Source organism: Pelodiscus sinensis, chromosome 1 (assembly GCF_052426305.1).
Source record: "Pelodiscus sinensis isolate ZL-2025 chromosome 1, ASM5242630v1, whole genome shotgun sequence".
NCBI classification, from domain to species: domain Eukaryota; kingdom Metazoa; phylum Chordata; order Testudines; family Trionychidae; genus Pelodiscus; species Pelodiscus sinensis.
Window position 1 is genome coordinate 232,611,523 of NC_143052.1, and position 16,479 is coordinate 232,628,001.

Below are 16,479 nucleotides of genomic sequence, written 5' to 3' on the forward strand. Positions count from 1 at the left end.
GCAGCACTCCAGCTGCTCTGCCCCCGGCTTCCTCGATTCAGCCACTGGTCAGTTTCAGCAGCGGCTGAATCAGGGAAGCCGGGGGCAGAGCAGCTCCAATGGTCCGGCTGGCCGGAGCACTTCCGGGTTCCTGATGGTGCTGGACCATCAGGAGTGCCGGACCAATGGAGTTTTACTGTATATAAAATCTTTCATGGGCACAAAAAAACTCATGATATAGGTTGCACCTCCCAAAACCAGAATTCTCTGGTTCAGCAATATCCACGGTCCAGTAGGACCATGAATGTTACTGGATCAGAGAACCCTGGTAGCCTAGTGGCGGGAGGGCAATCCAGGGGAGACCAGGCTGAAGTAGCAGGATAGGTCAGGGGTTGGGGCTGGCAGCAGAAACCCACAGCCATGGGGCTGGAGCCAACAGCAGCCTCCTACAGCTCCCAACAGCACACAGCACTGGGACCTTGTCAGGGCAGTGCCTGGTAGCGCAAGATCGTGCCAGCAACAGCCCATGGCAGCACGGGGCCAGGGCCAGAGCCCCAGACAGCCTGTGATCATGGGACCAGGACTGGGGCTTGCAGCAGCCCTAGCAGCATATGGCAGTGTCAGGCTGGAGCCCCGGAAGCCCGCAGAAGCAGGGCCAGAGCTCGCAAGCTGCTGCAGGGCTAGGACTGGAGCCTGAGCAGTTGGCAGCCCCTAGCAGCCCGACCAGGGCCAGAGCCAGCAACCTGCGGTAGCGTGGGCTGCTGTCGCCTGGCAGGCAGTCTGGCCAGGACTGAAGCAGTGAGACCAGTAACCCAGCAGGCAGACCGGCCAGGACTGGGGTAATCCTGCTGTCTCCCCCTGCTCCCTCTGAGCCCTGGTCTACACTAGAGAGTTATTTTGAAATAACCCCCCCCCCCCCCCCATTTCAAAATAATAAGTGGAGCATCTACACTTCCTGTTATTTCAAAATAACAGGCTGGTTATTTTGAAATCTGTACTCCTGCTTTCCTGAGGGAATAAGCTTATTTCAAAATAGTTATTTCAGGTGTTATTATTTCAAATGTAGTTATTTTGAAATTATTTCCTAGTGTAGACATGCCCTAAGGTGCTACAGGACCACTCATTGTTTTAAGTCATTCATTTAGTATGCATGAAAGTACTTATACTTCCAAACCCCTTCTTTCTTTAGCCATTTTGCATGCTAGTGTAATGTTGGCAGGCGGAACCAAACCTGGGATCTCTTAGTACATGAGCCTCTATTACGTGAGCTAAAAGTCTGCTGATGCTCAGCTAAGGCTGTAGAGTAAACTCATTCATTCTCTCTACAAGTGGTCTAAGTGCCACTACATGGGACAGTGAACCACACCCAGCAGGTGTTTCAGTTACAGTAGCCCTTGAGAAATTGAAATATAAACCTGATCCTACAACATGGGAGGGGCTGGGCAGTGTGGGCAGAGCATGTATGTGGAGGGTGGGGAGGACAAGAAGGGCTTTGGACAGCGGGAGAAGGGAAAGGGAAAAGGGCCACCAGGAAATCTGGCCAATAGCAGGGAGCGGTGCACAGGGGAGCCAGGGAACCTCCATTTTTGTGTGAGTACTTTGTATATATTTTGACCTGTAGTTGCCACGGGTCATGAAGACTTGTGGATGGGTGAGATAAAAAACAGATGTTAGGTCAAAAGTCTCTGGTCTATACTTAAAAGTTAGGTTATCATAGCTATGGCACCTAAGCATGTGAAAGCCTTGCCAACCTAATACCCACAGTATAGATGCCTCTTGATCAATGGAACAATTCTTCCATCAACTTAGCTACTGCTGCTCTGAGAGGTGGATTATTACAATGGTGGGAAAAACCCTTTGCATCTCAGTAAGAGAGGTCTGCACTTTGGCTGCAGCATTGTAGCTGGCCCACTGTAGTGCCCATATTGTACACACATGGTTCCAGTATTTATTCTGCTGAAACCTTTGCATGATTTTAGGCCAGCCACTTGGTTTGGTGGCCAGGTTGACTCATTTTTTTTAAACTTTTGTGGCTGGCAGTATTGCAGTAAAGTTTAGCCATTGAGTCACCAGCAATTACTGGTAACATGGGTTTTCAAAAGCTTCAGAGGGGTAGCCAAGTTAGTCTGTGAGGCTTTGTCTACACTGCGAGTGTAGTGTCCCAGAGAGACATAAGGATCTTGCACAAAATGGGGTTTTTGTGCAAAATGGAAGCGGCTACACTGCTTTTTACGTAAAAACCCTTTGCACAAAAAGAAACAGCAGAAAATACACTAATGATATCATGACTCATGCAAATGAGTCCCTCATTAGCATATTTTCTGCCACAAAAATTTGCAGTGTAGACAAAGCCTAACTGGAAAAACTTAAAAAACAATGAATAGTCTAGCAGCACCTTAAAGACTAACAAAACACGTAGCTGGAATCATGAGCTTTAATGGGCACAACCCACTTCTTCAAGACACTTTAAAATCAGGCTGAACTCTTGTTTCTATCAGTCATGGTTATTTAAATAAATATCCATGATTTCTGGCACTTGGGGATCTCTGATATGACTGAATGAGAAGACATAATGGTGAACAGTTGAAAAAATTTCAAAAGAAACCCCCAAGTTAGTCTTGCTTGTGTAAGAGCAGTTCAGTGGCAACACAGCTGAGTAACTCAGAGGGGTAAGATCATGAGAGTTTTAAAAACCCAATCCTGCAACCCTTCCCATTCATTTAACTACAAAAAGCTGTTCAAAACTGGCCATTTATTTTGTGTGTGCCTGACAGAAGACATTAAAACAGTCGCAAATCAAGTAATACAAAATCTGTATGTAACTTCTTTACAGTGCTCACATTGGCTATGTCTAGACTGGCTAGTTTTTCTGGAAAATCAGCCACTTTTCCAGAAAAACTTGCCAGCTGTCTACACTGGTCGCTTGAATTTCCACAAAAGCACTGACTTTTTTGAAAGAAATCAGTGCTTCTTGCGGAAATACTATGGTGCTCCCATTCAGGCAAAAGTCCTTTTGCGCAAAACTTTTGCGCAAAAGGACCAGTGTAGACAGCTCATATTTGTTTTCCACAAAAAAGCCCCGATCGTGAAAATGGCAATCGGGGCTTTTTTGCAGAAAAATGCATCTAGATTGGCACGGACGCTTTTCTGCAAAAAGTGTTTTTGCAGAAAAGCGTCCGTGCCAATCTAGATGCTTTTTTCCGCAAATGCTTTTAACGGAAAACTTTTCTGTTAAAAGCATTTCTGGAAAATCATGCCAGTCTAGATGTAGCCATTGAGTCTCATAACATTTTGAGCGTTTTAAAATCAAGTTCCAGCTCTTGGAGTCATGTGATTACATGAGACTTTCAGCTTTTGCTTTTACTTTTTTGATTTCTTTGTCTTTTAAACAGAAGTAAGTTTCTGCCCTGATGTTTGTGGAGGAATGCTCAAAAGAATCCTAAAGGATGAAAACCAGAAAGCCAATAAAAAGATCCCCCACCCTCACACACACCTTTACAAAAAGAAGCCCTCATGATGTTTCATCCTGTCTCATGATTAGGAGCCGTGAGAGACTCATGATTATTGAATGCTTGAGATTAGTAATGCTGCTCTGAAAATTCTACCCAATGTGCTTGGGAGATGAGTGTTCATTTCCTCCCACAATCAAGGTCTCCATCTTTAACTGCCATACACTAGTTTTTCCAAGAGGCATGGGTATGAATGATGCCAGCTTTTGATTTTTCTTGGCTTGTGTTCTGTTTTGTAATTGAATAGCAGTTGCTGGTTCTATTCCATACCTAGTACAGAACTTACTTTTTGTCACTCTTCATCAAACATACACAATGCAAAGAAAGAAAGAAAGAAAGACTGATGCATGGCATCAGGGCTCAGACTGACCTGGTTAGCAGCAGCAAATCAGTACATCTTCTTTTTATGGTTTCTTTGTGCTCCAGGATGTCAGCTAGCTTTAAACAAATAAAAAGGTGAAGCCTGATTTTTCAAAAGAGGTCAAGGCTGGACTTCTGAATTCTCAGCACCACCAATTGGAGCCAGATTTTCAGAAGAGTTCCACTCTCACTTAGGCACGGGAGTGAAATCCTAACAAATGTTCCCTCTAATCTCTTCCATCCATATGTGGAATAATGTTATGTGCACCAAGACATGTGTGAATGTGCACCAGCCGTAGAAACAAAAAGCTAGCCAAGGACACTCTGCTAATTATTTGGGTGGCATCTGAATTGCTCCGGAGTGGCTGCCCAAGCACAGCTTACAGGGAATACTTTTGAAGTGATTGGGAGTTTTGACATTGACTTCTGTGAGCCCAGAATAGCCTTCATCCTAGGACATAGCAGCTCCCATTGTGACACTGGGTAGGTTTTTCTAAGGAGCTCAGTATCCAATCTGGTGAGCTCTTTTGAAAGATCCCTCATTTTAAGAGGGATAAGGGATCTTTCGGAAAAGGCTTTCTTTTCCGAAAGATCCGCGTCTAGACTGGCGCTTTTTTCCGGCAAAGCTCCAAGCCGGAAAAAAGTGGCAACCATTTTTATGCTAATGAAGCGGGGGGAATTTAAATCCCCACTTCATTTGCAATTGCGATACATCTAATTTACATCCCTTTTACGGAAAAGTGATGCAGTCTAGACACAGCCCAAAAGTTGGCAATACTGTGGAAAGGCACTGTTTAGCCTGTGTATTTCACAACCTCATTCTTAATGAAAGTGTTACAGCATCAAAGTGTTGTGCCAAAGCCATTCTTAGAAATTCAGATGTACGAGTTTACTAATCTGCACATCTGCTTTTATTTGGGTTAGCATAATTGCACCCATCTCCACACTCACACAAAGCTAGAGTTCATACTCTAACTTTGCAAGGCATGCTATTTTACTATTTAGCTTTGTTCAGAAGAGACTGGCATTAATTAGGGCTTGTATAGTGCTTTGTATGTTGGAAATGTTTCATAAACATCATCTAAAACACAGCCCTCCAAGACATTTGTATGATTATTACCACTTCCCAAATGGAGAAAATGAAGATAAGAGGAAGGACAGTATTGTGGTTTACGGCATAAGGCATGAAATGTGGACTTGGTTCCTGGGTCTGCGGTGCACCTCAGTTTTCCCATCTGTACATGCCTGATTTTCTGTTCTGTCTGATGGTGAAAAGACAGGCAAGCATACGTGCACTGCAAAGAGTAGGAAGGGAGGCATGTGCAGCTTTGTGCTTGTGAGATCCTTACGTGTAAGGTGTTTTACTTGATCGCTGCAATGTCTTGTGCTTAATGCATTTCTCTGGTGTGAATAGTTTTCATTCCACTGATATTATTTCTCTTTGGATATTTGCATAGTTGTGTTGCCCTTCAGGCTCATATCTGTGGGCTAAATATACCTACTTACATCAGGCTAGTATGCAGGAATTTCTGTGGGGGGTGCTTTTTTGTAAAAGTGGAACGTAATTTTTTTAAATATAAAGTTCAAAATGATCACGAAATGAGTGTTCATAAGAAAAGTTAATGAAAAATTTGAGTGGAAACAGTGATTGGTAAAATGATTTTCTTATAAAATACTAAACATTTATACAGTAATAAAGGTTTTATAGAAATCACCTTCTGGGATCATGGTGGCACAGCCGTCGTGCCCCTCTGCTCCCTCAGCTGCCTCTGCCTGCTGCTATTCTACATGCTCCATGAGGCCAGCACCAGGCCAGAGTGGGTGGGACTTCTCGAGGGTGAGGGTACCATTCCCCCAGACCTGCTGCGCTGCCACCAGCCCCGCCCACCTGCAACACAGAGCTCTTCCATCCCCCTAACACAGTGGTTCTCAAACTTTTTGGCTCATGGCCCACCTGGCTCTATGCAAACCTTTTCGTGGGCCACCAGTTGCTAATGAAAACTCACTGTTAATTATATAATTACACCCAGGCCGTAGTGCTGCAGCTAGGAAGAATGGTTTGATTTAACCAGTAAGAAAGGAAATATTAATTTAAATTATTGAACCAACTAAACACTTTAACTTTCTCATGTTAGGTTATCAAACTTCATTTTAAATAAGGTAAAATATTAATGTATGTCCAACACAAAAGGTTCCGATGTTTTCTTTATTTATGGCAGGCCTGAGGGAACCTTTTTTGGGTAGGGGAGCCACTGACCCACAGAAAAATCAGCTGGGGACCACACAAGTGAGAAGCACAAAAAAAACCCCAACCTACCTCCAACCTCCCCCCCCCCCAATCTCACTGATATGGCCCCCAACTGACATATTTTACTCCTCTGGTGCTCCAGCCCCACCAGGGAAGGCACAGAGAGGACTGAGGTTCAAGGCTTCCCATAGGCCAGATTTATTCTTCTGGGGTTCCAAGGTTAGTGGATTTTGTGTACCTCCTAGCCTCTAGGGTTGGGACAAAAATGGGAGGTTCATTGTGCAGGAAAGGGTTGCCAGTGAGATGAATGGAGGTGCAGCATTTGTGTGGGAGGTGGGGTACAAGAGAGGAGTGAAAATGTGAGGTCTGGATGGGAGGTAGGGAGTCTGGCTAAGTGGAAGGGGCAAGAGCAAGGCAAGGTGCAGTGTGTGGCCAGGAGGAAGGGTGCAGGAATAAGAGTGGGTGCAGGAGCACGCTGGGGGTAGAGTGTCTGGCCAGGGGGGGGAAGGGTACAGGAGCAGGAGAGGATGCAGGAAGTGGCTTGAGGTGTGGGGGTCTAGGCATGAGATAGTGGGGGGCACTTACTTGCCTTTGCACCCCGTCAGTCCGAGGTACCGCCTCCCACTGCTCCCATTGGATGGATTCCATTGGAGCATTAGCACCAGCTTCCTACTGGGGGTGAAGAGGAGGGAAGAGAGAAAGTACTGAGCTATGTGTATGGCTAGCGGGGAAGAAGCACTCCTCCTCCCCTTCCCCCAGCTGGGAGAGGGAGAGCACTTCTTCCCCATAAGCCAGATCACACAGTGAGGCTTGCTCTCTCCCTCCTCCCCTGCAATAGGAAGCTGGTGCTGACATTCCAACTGGGGGGGGGAGAGAGGAGGTGGGAGGGCGAGGCAGCAGCACAAGCATGGGCTCCCTGCTGTGGGGGAAAAAGAGGGGAGCTGAGCTCAAGTCACGGACCACCAGGAAGGTGGTCGCAGAGCCCCCTCCCACTGACTTAGAGGAACTATGGGGGGGGCAGTGTATTTGCACCCTTCCCCACATACAGGCCTGCACATTAACTGTTCATTTGCAAGTGCCTGTATCACTCTGGTTGTGTTTTCCCAAAGTTTGAGTTTTTAATAGTTGCCTTTTTAAAAGGTAGAGACCAGATCAGTGCAGAGAGTGCACTGCCCACTCACCCTGTGCAGCTGGAAAAGTCACTGCAGGGGAACTGAAAAATCCTTGTGAAATTAAATAACATATTACAGGTGAGGTGGTAGTCAGTCTAGTTGAGGTTATCCAGCTGCTCCTCTAAACCCCTATTTTCAGTTACTCATAAGGTTCCCCAAATTTAACCATTGAAACTGAGCTTTTCCGTGCCAGGTGTCTGTCTGCCTGAGACTCAATTATTTTTGGAGCAAATATGATTCAGCTGCTTGAGAACAAAGTTAGGGGGAAATAGGTTGCTTTTTCCATGTTAAAATGTGTGTGATGCCGCTTTATTTAAAGAACACTATCAAAAACTGTGATATTTTTAAATGAATCACTATATAAAGTCTTCCTTGACAAGGACTCTTAAAGGTAGATTTGTGTCGCACTCTGGAGAGCCTTGGCAGGATGCAGCACGAAACTTAACTTTCAAATGGAAGAGGGAGAAAAGAGAAACCACACCCTCCCCCTTGTTATGTGTAATGGCAGATCAAAGGCAGCACAAACTGCAACCTTTGGGTTTACCTCCGCAGTGTTTGTGGAAAGCAGGGGGCGCCCGCCTTTGGTTGGGCGTGTAAGTCCAGGGTCCAGGAGGATGGAATGAAGGAGCAGCTTCCAGCAATGCCAAAGACCCGGCGCACACCAGGGTCACACTTTAATTTACTAACTCTGGGGAGTCAAAAGTTCTCCTCCTCCTCCTCCTGATCCCCGAGCTGGCTGCTGTTCTGCCTTCCTCCTCCCACTCTTAAACAGTGCTTCGGTCTCCCGCCTCCCTCCCCAGCTTGTGCCTACCCCGCTCTGGGGTTTTTACTACTAAAGTGCTGCTGCTGCTCCTGCCGCAGCCGTTCTGCGAGCCCCTCAGGAGCGGAAAGAGGAGTGTGGTTGGTGAGAAATGACGTACAGGACAAGGGTTACTGTGTGTGTCTCTCTTGCGGAGACAGACAACGGGACACTCCTCGGTTCCACTAGCCCTTGCCAGGGGAGCACGAGCGAGCTTAGCCTTCCAAGTAGAAGAGGCTGGGCCAGGGAGGGCGAGAGAGTGGGAGGGGAAGAGCTCTCTCCTCCCAAACACTGGGGGTGGGGGGAGGAGGAAGAGAGGCAGAGGCCAAACAAAACGGAGAGTTGAAGTAAAACCTCCTGCCCTGTCTGAGGGGAAAAGGAAAGTGCAGAGTGAGTAAGCCCTGAGGATGATAACTTAGTGCAGAGCAGGGAGGGGCAGCCAGTCTTTGCTCAGTGCCTCTGTTGCGGAGCAGCTCAAGTTTGTGCTGTGTTTGTGTGTTTGGGAAGGAGGACAGGGGAGATGGCACAGGACACTGCTGCAGATGGGGATGTGCCCCAGCTGCAGAAAGAAGAGGAGAAGGAATGGAAGAAGAGGCGGCGGAGGAGGAGGAAGAAGGAAAGCAAGACACGGACTGTGCGCTCCAACTTGCTGCTACCTGGGCCTGAGGCGGAGAAGCCCAAAAGGAGCCCCCTGGCTAATAATCGCCTCAAGACTACCAAGTACACAGCTCTGTCCTTCCTGCCCAAGAACCTCTTCGAGCAATTTCATCGCCTGGCTAATGTCTACTTCGTCTTCATTGCTCTGCTCAACTTCGTGCCAGCGGTGAACGCCTTCCAGCCCGAGCTGGCCCTGGCCCCTGTGCTCTTCATCCTGGCTGTCACTGCCATCAAGGACCTGTGGGAGGATTATAGCCGCTACAGCTCAGACAATGAAATTAACCACATGGAGTGTCTGGTATACTGCAGGTGAGGGAGCAAGCTGTGTTCAGGGGGAGCTGGGCGGGAGATTGGCAGAGATCGGATGGGAGTATTGTGGCAAGATTGGAATGGGGATGCATAAGAAGGGCTGGGACATATTGAGGGGTTGATACAACCAAACAGAGGTTTGTCCCTTCCCTCACATGCTTGCTGCTATGAAACGTGGGAGACATTCTAGAGGACAGTACTGTACAGTGCCTAGCACAGTGGGGCCCAGCCAATAATTAGGGCTCTTGGTGGCTACAGTAATGTGAAGCATAATGAGCCCTGAGGAATGAGCTTCCATGTAAGTGTTTCCATTTACAAAATTAAACTCAGCATAAGGAAAACACTGGCACCCACATCTTAGGCTTTTATCCCACCCACCCAGTTTGTTGTCATTGTACCTTTAAGTTTTGACATTCCTGAAGCATTTGGGATACGCTGTACTTGCAAATCGAGAAATTCTAATTCATTCTGATGACTGGGAATCCCGCAGAGAATTATGGACTGGTGACAGTTAATGAATAAGCAAAATGTGTGTGCGCGCAGCGTCACAAAATGAATTTCATTCACTTACTAGATAAGTGGTGTTTGATGTATAAGTATTTGTGAGAATACTCCATGGTGTAAGCAATCAATTCTACTGCACTGTATTTGCTAACAGTAACTTAGCATCAGTAACATGAAACCAAACTCTAGCAATGTGCTATTGCTGAGCATAGGATATAGTTTCTCTGTTTGAATTATGGGCTGTGTGGGCTAGTGAAGTGTGAATTAGTGGGGTTCTGCTGTGTTTGCTTTTCTAAAGAATGTGAGATGGGGACATCATTCGCTATTTTCCTTTTTAAAGCCAGTAATTTATCATCTCAAGTGTCATCATCCACTATGAATTTGCTACCTCCCTGTGCTGAGAACAGAGTTTTCCCTTCATTTGTTTCTTCTCTCTTTGGAATTAATTTTTACATGTGATTGGAGCTATATTTTAGGAGTAGATCCTCAGCTGGTGTAAATTAGCAAGGCACCTTTTGAAATCAGTAGTTATACTGACTTACACCAACTGAAGATCCAGCACTTAGGCCAGGTCTATAGGAGAGTAGGCAGGGTGGTATAGAGTTTTATAGCAACTCATTTTGAAAAACATCACCCATTATTCACGCAATTCATACCTGAAGCTAAGATTTTTTGGGGAAGTTGTGGGAGAGCAGGTATCTTATGCACATGTTTTGAGAGTACTGCTTTTGCTGATTAAGTGAAGCAGGAATGTGGAACCCCTGTTAAGGAGTTTATGTTGTCTCTTGCTGGAATGGGTGGAGAGGTCCTAACCGAGAGAGGCATTCTAGCACATTGCAACTCTCATTACAAGTCAGAACAGACCAAGTCAGAGACATTCACAGCAGGCTTTATTTTTAGTCTTCATCAGATTCTCTTTCTGTTTCCCAGTCTCATGTCACACAGAGAAATCTCAACCTCATTTTTCCCCTCCTTGTTTGTGTGGGAAAGGCCGTAAAAGATTTTTATTTCAGTTGGCTAAAACTGTAATAACTAAACCAAGAAGAAAATATTTATTTAGGACCAAATATCGATACTCCAACTCATGTGGCGCAACCCATGTGCTTATTCCTAGCACTTCCACTTTCTTCAGCAGGGCCATTCCTGGAGCAAAGGAAAGCTCAGTGTGAGTAAGGGTGGCAAAATCTATCCATTTGTGAATACGAATAGAGTAGAAACAGTCTAGTCTAGGAAGGGCAAAATAGGGCTCATTAGCCTGATCTAGTCTGCCACCATCCCACAGCCAAGCGGGAGCCTAGGGCAGTGTCTGCCGTGTTCCCTTTCTGCTGTGCCCCACCACTCTACTCAAAGCAGCTGGCTGTGGGAGCCATGTTCATCTCTGTGCGACATGCACCCCTGTGGGGTGGGTTTGGTGTGCTGCCTCCGGCACAATCTTTCAGCTCCCATTGGCCCAGGGGAGCTACCTGGGTCACGCGTGTTGCATAGGCAGAGCGCGGAGTGCCCCTTCTAATGGATGTATGATGCACATGTCCCCCTGCATCCAGCCACTTTGAACAGCATGTTGGGACACTGTAGGTAGGGAGTCTGCCCTAGGGTTCCTCTGGGCTGTTGGTTGGCAATTGCCTAAAGTAAGTGCCTCCTGGCCAGAGCTTGCAGCTTGAATCCCACCCCCTCCTACACTTCAACTCCTTGCCCCAGGACACAATTCCAATCCTCAGCAACTCCTGCCTCAGTTAACAACTCTACCCCCCTGCACCTGCTTCAGAATCCATATGCCCTCCCAGACCGTGCACGACTTCCTGCACCCCAATCTGCTGCCCCAGGTCACAACCTTCTCATTCACCCAAACTCCCTCCCAGAGCCCACACCCGCTCCTGCATGCAACCTCCATCACAGACCCCATACCTCCTCCATTAAAATCATAGACGAGTGCAGCCCTTGACCACTTACCAAATTCTTGGAGTTGTCCCCCATCAAAAAATTATTGGGATGCAGAAGCTAGCCTCTGTAGTGTGTTTTGTATTTTTCTGCTAATTGATTTAACAGATGAATAAAATAAAATGCATCCAAAGATTTTTTTTTTCCCTGGGTTGGTTTAATCTGAGACTAGGTGCAAAGCCCTGCATTAAAATCCAAGCTGCAGAGGATAATTTGTCTTCAAACCTGAATCTGTGGTGAACTCTTCTTTCATTCTGCTCTGTCCCTATGATCTAGTGGGAGGTATTTCTGGGGTTTCAGGTGACAATATTATTTATTATGTTTAATAATTTGGATTTGAAATATCACAATCTTTTAGGGAAGTCCTCTGGTTTTGTTTTTTATGATCAACTTCTTGGACAGAGGTGACTCTTTGTTTTCTCTGTTCTAATGCCCTGCAGCAATAGAAAAAACTGAACACTGAAATATTTTCTCAGACTGATTCCAAGATGCACACATTGCTGCTGTTTTTAAATATTTGACAACACCACGTGTGGCCTGGGGGCACATGTCCTAAAAGGTCTTCTAGGCTGGGTTCTTGTTTTTAATGTGTTCTTGCAAAGTATGATGTGCATTCACACGCTATACATAATGAAAATTAATAGGAATAACATTGGCACTCATCCTGTATGGAATTATATTTTGTAAGTGATTTCATGTTGCTGAAACAGAGTTAGCATTTTTCATGGAACTTCATGTTAAAAACTAAAGAATTTAGTTTTAGTTCCTGATCCAATGTGTTTTAGGCCCAGAAAAAATATTGCCGCAAAGTGAAAGCTTTCCCGTTTACCGTTCAGAAGGTGACACTGATACCGTTTCTTTTTTGGACATGGAAATTCAGATTTACCAAATGAAAACTTCTGACCTGTTTTCCCCGCCCCCCCCCCCCCATGGTGTTGATCATGTTCAGCTCCTACTGATTGTAATGGGAACTGTGGGTGCTTATTACCTCAGAAAATCAGGCTTCTCCTCCCTCAGTAAAATCCAAGGGAAGGAAAAAAGAGATCATGAGAAACTTGTTTCATGGTGTTTCTGAAATATGTTCCTCTAATGAACAAGTTTTCAGCCCTACAGAAGAAACACAGGGTAGCCTTGTAAAGACCCACGCATAATGTGAGGAACAGGTGCAAAGCAAGTTACATCTCTTGGGATCCCAAGACATACATCTGGGGGCTGAAACCACTTCTCTGCATCCTTCTATAAGTAAAGTGTTCCTGTGTCTGACTCAAAAGGAAACTAAGGATTCAGGGCTGGCCTTACCATGAGGCAAACTGAGGCGGCCGCCTTAGGTGCCAGACTGGGCTTGGAGAGTGCAACTAGGACCCAGAGTGTAGAAAATTGTGTTTGCTGCTGGTGCAGCGAAGCAGCATGGGGGCATCATTTGAGCTCCTCGCCTCAGCTCAGGTGCCAAAATGTTGTGGGCTGGCCCTGTAAGGATTATTCCCTTTTCTCTGCAGGGAGCTCTTTACATTAGACATTGATTGCAGAGAAAAAGAGAGTAGGATTGTGTGATTGGAGTCAAATCCTTTTTCAGCTGGCTAGGAGAGCATTACTCTTGATGTTACCTGATATTACTCCCCATTTCGGGTATGTCTGCACAGTGTTATTTTGAAATAACTTAGTCCGTATCTACACAGCAAGCAGTTATTTTGAAATAATGTTGAAATACTGTCAAGCTGAAGGGCTTCTTACTCCAACTCCTGTAACTCTCGTATGAGGAGTAAGGGCACTCAGAGTGCTCTGTTTCGAAATAAGTGCTGTGTAGATGCTCCCAATTTTGAAATAAGCTATTTTGAAATAAACTATGCAATTGAGTTAAGCCCTGCTGTGTAGACTCACCCTTCAACTCCTATTGTAAACAGGCCCAACTGCTATAAACCCTGATGTGCGCTCATGTAATTTTACCATTACTGTAGGCTGCAGGAGTTACCTTCTGTATTGTACATCATGGATTATGACTGTTTTGAGTTTCTATGCTTGAAGTTTGCAATTGTGCAGCTATGCTGGTGGCTGGCCACCAATGAGTGTAACTAAAGCAAAGCTTCAGTGTCATCAAGTTCTGCTGCTGAAGTAATGCTTTCAGCCTGTCTCCCCAGTCAGGAGGTAGAAGCAAGAACTAGGCCATAAATTTTTTTTTTAAATAAGCTCCAGGTGAAGTCTAATTTTAATTGACCTGTCAAAGTTTTTAAAAGTGGTGAGATGCTAACAGAATGGGCCTGTCAACAAACCCTACTATTTCTGGGTTGGTCTGTGGATGGTACATCATCATTAGAACATAGAGGCTCAGGATGGTAGGCCTAAGACTAGAAAGTGCCTGAAATGTAAGTTCGGAAATCCAAGCTAACATGTCTGCCTCGTTTCTTTTTATAACAATTGCTGTAGGACATTTATTTCCATGGTTGGTAGCAACCTGGGTTAAGAGCCCTTGACTTTTCAAAGGGAGCCATAGACTTCAGTCCTGATTTCACAGACTTCTGCTAGCAGTTCTCTTCATGAAGACTGTCATTAGCTCCTTTGTCCCACACCATGGTCGTGATGCACTGATGGACTTACTATAGCCAAAAACCTGGGTCTGCTTTACAGACCACCCTCAGACACCTGGATAGCTCTAACATTCCAGCTAATAGGAGCCATGTATCAGTCCTCTGCTGGAAGGCAGGACCATGAGAACTAAAACCTCTCAGAACCATGGTCCAGATTTGCAACAAACTCCAGCAACAAGGTTGGGGGGGTTCTCAGATTCATAATGTAGGCCACAAGCTCAGCAAGAGATTGATGTGAGTCCATCCATGATTGTGTAGATCATATTCTCTCCCAGTGCTGATCAAATAACATTTTAAAACAGTTCTTTATGTGGAAAACTAATGCTTGGAAAATATTCAATGCGGTTCGGAAAGGAGACCCAGTCCCATGTGACCACGTTCTCTAGCAGGCCTGTCTCTTTGTAGACTACCAGCAAGAGCACTGTAGACCATAGTTCGGGAAGGTTCTCATTGGTACATCTATACTGGCATAGTTAAGACTCAAAATGCAGCTTTTTGTGAGTGCAAACAAGAACCAAATAGTAAAAAGCCTCTTTAATCACCTATCTTCAGCAATTTGACTATGAAAGTTGACTGTGATATCTTTATTGTCCTTCGAAGGATCTTTCTTTTCATCCACTGTCATCTTTGAAGGTTCAGAAACTTTCCCACAGACAAATTAAGGTGACTTAAAACCAATCCTCCCCCTCAAAAAAACAAAAGACAAACCCTGTCTGTCTTACTTATGAAGCCAGTTTTCCACACTAAAATTGACACTAGAGTTATGAATCCCCATTCTAAAATAAATAAATCTGCAGGTATCAACTTTATATTCATGGACAAGAACATAAAAACAGCCATACTGGATCAGAACAAAGGTCCATTTAGCCTAGTATCCTGTCTTTCAACAGTGGCCAATGCCAGACGCCCCCAGAGAGAGTGAACAGAACAGGTAATCATTTTGTGATGCCTCTCCTGTCATCCATTTCCATCCTCTGACAAACAGAGGCTAGGGACACCATTTCTACCCATCCTGGCTAATAGCCATTGATGGACCTAACCTCCTTGAATTTATCTAGTTCTTTTTTGAACCCTGTAAAGGTCCTGGTCTTCACAACATCATCTGGCAAGGAGTTCCACAGGTTAACAGTGTGCTGTGTGATGAAAAACTGCTTTTAGTTTATTTTAAACTGGCTACCTGTTAATTTCATTTGGTAACCCCTAGTTCTTATATTTTGGGAACAAGTAAATAGCTTTTTCTTATTCACTTTTTTCACACCAATCATGATTTTATAGACCTCTATCATATCCCCCTCTTAATCTTCTCTTTTCCAAACTGAAAAATCCCAGTCTTTTTAATCTCTCTTCATGGGGAGCCCGTTCCAAACCCCTAATTATGTTTGTTGCCCTTTTCTGAACCTTTTCCAATGCCAAGATGTCTTTTTTGAGATGAGGTAAGCACATCTGTGTATGGTATTCAAGATGTGGGCATACCATGAATTTATATAGAGGCAATAAGATATTCTCTGTCTTATTCTCTATCCTTTTTTAATGATTCCTAACATTCAGTTTGCTTTTTTGACTGTTGCTGCATATTGAGTGGATGTTTTCAGAGAACTATCCACAATGACTCCAAGATCTCTCACTTGAGTAATTATAGTTAAATTAGTCCCCATCATTTGTATGTATAACTGGGATTATTTTTCCAAAGTGCATTACTTTACATTTATCAACATTCAATTTCATTTGACATTTTGTTGTCCAATCACTTAGTTTAGTGAGATATTTTTGAAGCCCTTCACTTTCTACTTTGCTCTTAACTATCTTGAGCAGTTCAGTATCATCTGCAAATATATTTACCCTTTCTAAAGATCATTTATAAATAGGTTAAATAGGACTGGTCCCAGTATGAACCGTCCAGGGACACCACTAGTTACCTCTCTCCATACGGAAAACTTACCATTTATGTCTACCTTTTGTTTCTGTCTTTATCCAGTTATCAATCCATGAGAGGACCTTCCCTCTTATCCCATGTCAACTTACTTTACTTAAGAACCTTTGGTGAGAGACCTTGTGAAACGTTTTCTGGAAATCTAAGTACAGTATATCCCCCTTGTCCATATATTTGTTGAACTCCTTAAAGAACTCTAGTTAGGCATGATTCCCCTTTACCGACACCATGCTGACTTTTTCCTAACAAATTATGTTTATCTATGTGTCTGACAATTTTATTCTTTACTATGGTTTCAACCAATTTACCCGGTACTGGATTTAGACTCACCGGTCTGTAATTGCCAACATTACCTCTAGAGCCCTTTTTAAATATTGGCGTCACATTACCTATCTTCCAGTTGTTATGTACAGAATATAATTTAAATGATAGGTTACAAACCACAGTTAATAATTCTGCAATTTCACATTTGCAAAGCCGCGGGGGAAGCCG

The 16,479-nt window shown here is 44.6% G+C and overlaps 1 protein-coding gene across 2 annotated transcripts in view; it reads left to right on the forward strand.

Annotated features, from left to right (window-relative positions):
- Positions 1-7,976: 7,976 nt before the first annotated feature.
- ATP10A (ATPase phospholipid transporting 10A (putative)) overlaps positions 7,977-16,479 on the forward strand; it is a 157,240-nt gene continuing 148,737 nt past the window's right edge. Inside the window, exon 1 of one of the 2 annotated variants that reach the window (XM_075916477.2) lies at positions 7,977-9,033. In XM_075916477.2, coding sequence (XP_075772592.2) covers positions 8,588-9,033 — 446 coding nt within the window. In that variant the 5' untranslated portion in view covers positions 7,977-8,587. The remainder of the gene's footprint in view (positions 9,034-16,479) is intronic. The other variant, XM_006116091.5, reaches the window with a different exon arrangement.